The sequence below is a fragment of the Elephantulus edwardii genome, unplaced genomic scaffold (assembly GCF_000299155.1).
Source record: "Elephantulus edwardii isolate Elephantulus edwardi_28Jun2011 unplaced genomic scaffold, EleEdw1.0 scaffold00085, whole genome shotgun sequence".
Taxonomy (NCBI): domain Eukaryota; kingdom Metazoa; phylum Chordata; class Mammalia; order Macroscelidea; family Macroscelididae; genus Elephantulus; species Elephantulus edwardii.
This window is the reverse complement of record NW_006399835.1, coordinates 11,952,037-11,958,457: the sequence shown is the minus strand read 5'-3', so window position 1 is coordinate 11,958,457 and position 6,421 is coordinate 11,952,037. Positions and strand designations below refer to the sequence as shown.

The following is a 6,421-nucleotide window of genomic DNA, read 5'->3' as shown; positions in this document are numbered from 1 at the left end:
TTATCAAATCCAGCAAAGAATTAGAATGCTGTGGGGAAGAATTGGTAAAAATGATGGAGAGCGGAGATAATAGCTGATGTGTACACCTTTTTAAGAAACAGGTTTTTTTAAAAAAAAAACAATCAGTTTTGTGCTGCTGCTGTTTCTCACTCCTCATGAATTTAGATAGCTTAAGGTTGTTGTTGTTATATGCCTTTGGGTTGAGTATGACTCATAGTGACCCTATGAACCTTCTCCTGTCCTGTGCCATCCTCATTATCTTGGACAGAGTTGAGCCCATTGCTGTAGTCATTGTGTCCTCGCTTTTGCTGACTCTTCACCTTTCCACACAATGTGGAATTTTCCATATTCCAAATTTCCAAGGAATAACCTCTCATAACAACTGTGAGTCCCTGTTTGTAGGAAAATAAGAGACCTGTTACAGATTTCCTTCTTTACCTGCACTTTTTTCCTTTTCCTATATTTTATTTTTCCAGATCTTATTTAATGCTCTATTTTACCTTATCTTGGGTTTTTTCCACTTTAAAAAAATCCCATCTTTTTTGTGATTTATATTTGCTTGTGAAAATATAAGACATAGGTAAAGATAGGAGAACATCAAGAACTGTTCAAATGTGACCATGATTAACATTTTCGTGTATGTGTTTTCAAAAAGAGATCTATGTGATGTACCTCAAGTTACATCAAATTAAAAAAAAATTACTGTATTTTTGGTGAAGGTATGTGTAAGTAATTCAGGTTTCTGTTGAACAGTTTTGGTCAGTGACATTGATTAATGTTTCCTGTTTCTATTCTGGTGGTTTTACAGCCATCAGTCTAGTTTCCTTGCCCCCTTACATTCTCATCTTAATGTAATGGTTGACCATTGGATCTCATATAGGTGATTTTTAAGACATACAGTGCTTAGGAGTGATATGTTATATTTTTTTCTATTGATTTATTTCTTTTTTTCTTGTGTGCCATTGAATCAGATCCAACTAGCACAGGAGGATATTGCCCCTCCTCCAGCGGAGCATCTGGTGGATTTGAACCGTACATTTTTGGGATCGCAGTGTAGTTTCTTGCCACTAGGACACCTAAGCTCCCTTACATGTGATTTTTTTTTAGCCAATATGTTATTTAGTACAAGGCAACTTTAAGGGTTAGTGTCAGTTCAACGTTTAAAGAGTAATCCTTCAATCTCAATCCCTCCAGTGGCTCTTTTGTATGTTTCATTTTTTCTGAAATATAAGTTCTTTTATAAATTTTCCTTTCATTCTGTCAGGGTTCATTTATTGTGGCCTGTTGTTGTTATGTGCCATCGAGTCATTTGTGACTCATAGCGACCCTATGTACAAGAGCCCTAAACGCCATTCTATCCTGTGCCAACCTCGCTGTCTCAAACACACTCATTCCCACCACTCCACTCACAGAATCGATCCATCTCATCGAGGGTCTTCCTCTCCTTTGCTTTCCCTTCACTCTGCCAAACATGATGTCCCTCTCCAAGGACCAGTCCCTCCTTGCAACATGCCCAAAGTATGTCATATGAAGCTTCAGAATCCTTGACTCCAGGGAACACTCTGGCTTCACCCTCTCCAGGACAAACCTGTTTGTTCTCCTAGCAGTCCATGGTATATTCAACATTCTTCTCCAGCACCACAGCTCAAAGGCATCAATTCTCTTTCTTTCATCCCTATTCACTGTCCAACTCTCCGATGTATAGCACCTAATTGCAAAACTATAGCCTGGATCAGGCGCAGATTACAATATTACAATGGTTAGTAGTGGTAGCTGAGCACTATTTAGTTCTTCTGGTTGCAAAATAGATAGTGAAGTCATGGTTCATATAGACTATTTGTCTTGTAGACTAGTTTCTTCTTTTATTAATTAATTTTCTATGTTTGCTTCAAAAGAGTAGAGATCAATAGTTGTATCTCAGATGGTTACTTGTAAGCTTTTTTTCATTTTTAATTTTTTTAAAAAATTTTCATTCCTGCATCATTGTTTTTGTTGTGTACCGTAGAGTTGGAACCGACCCATAGCTGACCCTCCGGCAGGTTTTCAGAGACATCAGTTAATTGCAGAGATTTCAGTTAATCGCACAGGAGGAGATTGTCCATTTTTCTCTTGCAGAGCAGCTGGTGGCCTCGAACCACATGCCTTTGGGATTGCAGCGCAGCTTCTTGTCAGTAGGCCTCCACTCCCCAAACTGAGATGTAGAACATAGTCTTCCTCCAGTCCTGATGCTACCCTCCTCTTCATAGAGTCCAGCTTCTTGGATAATTTGCTCAGCATACAGATTGAATAGATACGGAGAGAGAATACAACCCTGGTGTACTCCTTTCTCAATTTTAAACCATGCAGTGTTCCCCTGTTCTGTTTATACAACAGCTTCCTGGTCCAGGTATAGGTTCCACATGAGCACAGTTAAATGCTCTGGGATTCCCATCATGTTGCCACACCATTCATCTCAATGTCATCCACAACTTGTTACGATCCACACAGTCAAAGGCCTTTGCATATATGTTATCATGAATGCTAGCAAGATAGAAAACCACTGTCTTATGAATGTGTCTGTTTGTGTGCACATGCAAAATCTTAATCCTTCCACTGATACCTCCTTCCGACAAAGTTGTGGTTATGTAAACAGGGAAGTAGGCAAATAAGAAAAGAAACAGTAAAAAACACCATGGAGCCCGGTTAACATGTTTTACTATTTATGTAATGAGACTTTTCTCAATATGAGGATGTACAGGTCAGGAGGACACTCAACTCCAAGTTCCTTCCCCTCTTCCCTTTTGAAAGTCTTGAGTAATTCATTCCGCCACCCAGCACTTTCCTGCGGGTCAGAGGAGTGCAGCAGGTTTCATTGTTCAGTGTTCGGCTTGCTTGTAGCAGATGATGCCAAGTTTTTCATGGCATGTCCTTGCATAATGATTTTTCCCTAGGAATCCTTGGCTCTGAGTGACTTCGTAATAAATTCATTGTAACTCTGTGTAGGGGCCATGCTAATCTTCTCTGTATTGTTCCAATTTTAGTATATGTGCTGCAGAAGCGAGCACGCTACTTGTAACTCTGTAGTTTTGATGTCTGCTGTTCTTGATAGCTTTGGGGCTTTGACTACTCTCCCTAGTGGAGCAGAGTTGGAACTGGCTTAGTGGTAATGACTTTTAATTCTTCTCATCAGGATGCCTCTTTGACTCCTAAAAATTAAGGGATATGAGAACCCTCAAAATTCAAATGCTGTTTTCTGTCATTGTTCATATAGAGGGATGGAACTCCTAATTTTTCAGAGAGTCTGAGGATTTCATAGAACAGAGAATATAATAAAATAGAATTCCTTACCTTATAAAAACCTGTTTTATTGTTAATGCTATTTAAATATAATTGATATGATAATACATTATAACTTAAGAGGACAATGGCTCGGTGATAAAATTAATTTTCTTCTGTGTTTGGAACCTGGGTTTGATTCCTGGCCAGTGCACCTTACGCACAGCAGCACCACACGCCCGTCAGTGGATGCTTGTGTGTTGCTACGATGCTGAACAACTTTCAGCCTATGTCAGACTCATCTTAGCATCTGCTTCTGAAAATTGGACAGTTAAAACCTGGTGGATCACTTCCTTACTGGCCTTATGAGGTGGCGGGGCAGTTCCCTGGCCGAGGCCTTTAGCGCTGGGCCACGAGCCATTTCTAGACAGGGCATCTTCTATCGCAGCCTCCCACCCCAGCCTTCTTGACCTTTAGAGCCTGGCCTCATGTTGGCAGCTGTTAACAAAGGGAATTTGCCCCACATCCCCCACATCTGGTGCTGTCCTCAGTCCACCAGCAGCTGGTCATTCTCTTCCAGGCTGGCTGCGGGTCCCTGCTTTCCTGACCTTCCAGGGGCCAGGGCTGGGCCCTTTATTTGGGAACCCCTGCCCTCCATCCTGCCAGGCGCTTTGCCTGCCCCGCCCTTTGTCTGTGAACTGCCCTCTCCAAGACTCCCCAAACTACGTATTTCTTGCCCTGAGGAGAGAGGGGTCACTGACTGCCAGGGCCCATGCCCTCTCTACCCCCTCTTCTACCACCTCCACCACCAGACTAGCTTTCCAAGGTGAACTTCACAGGCCAGCCTGCTCCCATTCTCCATTGCCGTCCCCCCAGCCATTTTGTACCATTATATAAATATATATATATAAATATAAATATATAAATACGATATGTGAAGACATCTTCTTGGTTTTTATTTTGAAACAATTTTTAGGCTTGTTCTGGGGGTCTCTGTGCTGCCTGTACTGTATTGACCTGTTTTATAGGTGCCTTTTTATTAAAAAGAAAACTCTAAATTTAAAAAAACAAAACAAACCTGGTGGATCAGAACAGTCTGATCTGGACCTGATTATATTGATGGCAGTATTTTTTTTTCCATTGTATATGGGTTACTCAGACTGACTTGAGGGCAGCTAATAAAGACATATAATTTATACTGTAAGGGAAAAGAAGCTTGTGCTATTTCTGTCAACATTTAATAGTTACTTTTATTTTGCAATTTCTAAAAGTTTGATAACATTATTTTTTGTTCTCTTTAAGTTAAAAACCAATTGATAACAGGACATTATGTTACTGAATTTTTCCAGGAGCAGATGAGAGGGGAAGGATGCACAGAATGGAATGAATATATCTCTTATGCTCTAGATCTTTGGTTTCATCTCATAATTTTGGACCCTATTTAAGATTAAGGAAGAAGAACTATGTTGACTTTTTATTTTACCCTAATCTGTTGCAGTTGGTAATCTATTTTTTTTTCTTTATCTTCCCCCTTTGAAGGAGTTATCTGAAGAAAAATGTCTTTCTTAAACCAACTTGCATCTCTGTTCTACACAAAAGAACCTGACACTACCAGGAAAGAAGCAAATTAAAAGGAAAGCCAGCCCATCTGCAGTTCAGAAAAACAAAAACATGGAGTTTTGAGAAGTGAAGGGTAGCATGGTGTCGGCCATGGGTGATCAGGACACAGCCAGACAATGTGGACCAATTTCTTCAAACTACGTCTTTTCTGCTGTCTGCTTGCAGTGTTGATGGTGGTGGTGCTGGTCGTCAATGTTACTCAGGTAGAGGTGAGTCTTAACTGGGGAACTGTTGGTCATCAGGAAACTTACCGTGCCCACAGTTCTTATTTTCATTTATTTAATAAGTATTAAAATATGATTCTATACCATCCGCATAATCTCCAGCAGGCTCAACCCTGTTACAGTCACTGTGTCAATCCATCTTATTGAGGGTCTTCCTCTCTTCCTCTGACCGGCTATGTTTGCTAGTCTTTTCCCAAGGACTAGCACCTCCTGACAACTTGCCCAAAGTATCTGAGCTAAAGCTTTACCCTCCTTGTCACTAAGGAGCACCTGGTTGCACTTTTGCTAAAACAACTTTGTTTGATCTTTTGGCAGTCCATTGCATAATCAATACTCTTTACCATCCCAGTAATTCAAAGGCATACTTTTTTTTTTAAATTTTTATTGTATTATTTTTATGTGTACCGTTAAATCAGATCTGACTGGTACAGGAGGAGATTGCCCCCTCCTTCTCCAGCAGAGCATCTGGTGGATTTGAACTGCGTACCTCTGGGATTGCAGTGCAGCGTCTTGCCACTCGGCCACCAGAGCTCCCTGGCATACATATTTTTTAAATTATTTTTTTTTATTCATTGTTGAACACTTTCTTCCCTTCCTCCCTCCCCCTCCCCCAGCCCACCCTGCAGTGCATCCCTGGTTCCAGATCATTGTCCTGCATATAATGCCTAATCATGTATTCCTTTTGGACAGTTTTCCCCCTCACCTTTTCTACTGCCATGTCTGTTATTTATTCACTCTCTTCCCATTCTATCCCCTATCCCCCCCACCATCCTCTTTTATAACAGTGGTATTATACAGTATTTGTCCTTTTGTGACAGAAATTTCACTCAACATAATGTCCTTATGTTTTACTAATTCATTTTTCAGTGCTGTATAATCAGTTGTTTGAATGTACTGTAGTTTTTATGCCCATTCATTTGTTGATGGGCACTTGGGTCGTTTCCAGCTCTTTGCTATTGTGAATAATGGACCAATAAACATGGGTGTACATGTATCTGTTTGAGTGGTGGCTCTGATTTCTTTAGGGTATATTCCCAGGAGTGGAAATGCTGAGTCAAATGGTATTTCTGTTTCCAACATTTTGAGAAAGTGATGCATACAGCTTTTTGTGTGTCATTTTATGCCGAGGTAATACTAATCTTCTCTGTATCATTACAGTTTTAGTATATGTGCTGCTGAAGTGAGTTCAGCATACTTTTTTTTTTTTTTAGTATATGTGCTGCCGAAGCGAGCACAGCATACATTTTTTTATTATTATTATTAAATTTTATTAGTTTCAATGAGTACTCACAGGGATTCTGGGCTTTCACTCCTTCATTGCC

General features: G+C 40.3%; 1 protein-coding gene across 1 annotated transcript in view; it reads left to right on the top strand.

Moving 5' to 3' along the window:
• The first annotated feature begins 4,792 nt into the window (after positions 1-4,792).
• LOC102849361 (NXPE family member 3-like) overlaps positions 4,793-6,421 on the top strand; it is a 32,744-nt gene continuing 31,115 nt past the window's right edge. Inside the window, exon 1 of the mRNA XM_006890007.1 lies at positions 4,793-5,084. Coding sequence (XP_006890069.1) covers positions 4,992-5,084 — 93 coding nt within the window. The 5' untranslated portion in view covers positions 4,793-4,991. The remainder of the gene's footprint in view (positions 5,085-6,421) is intronic.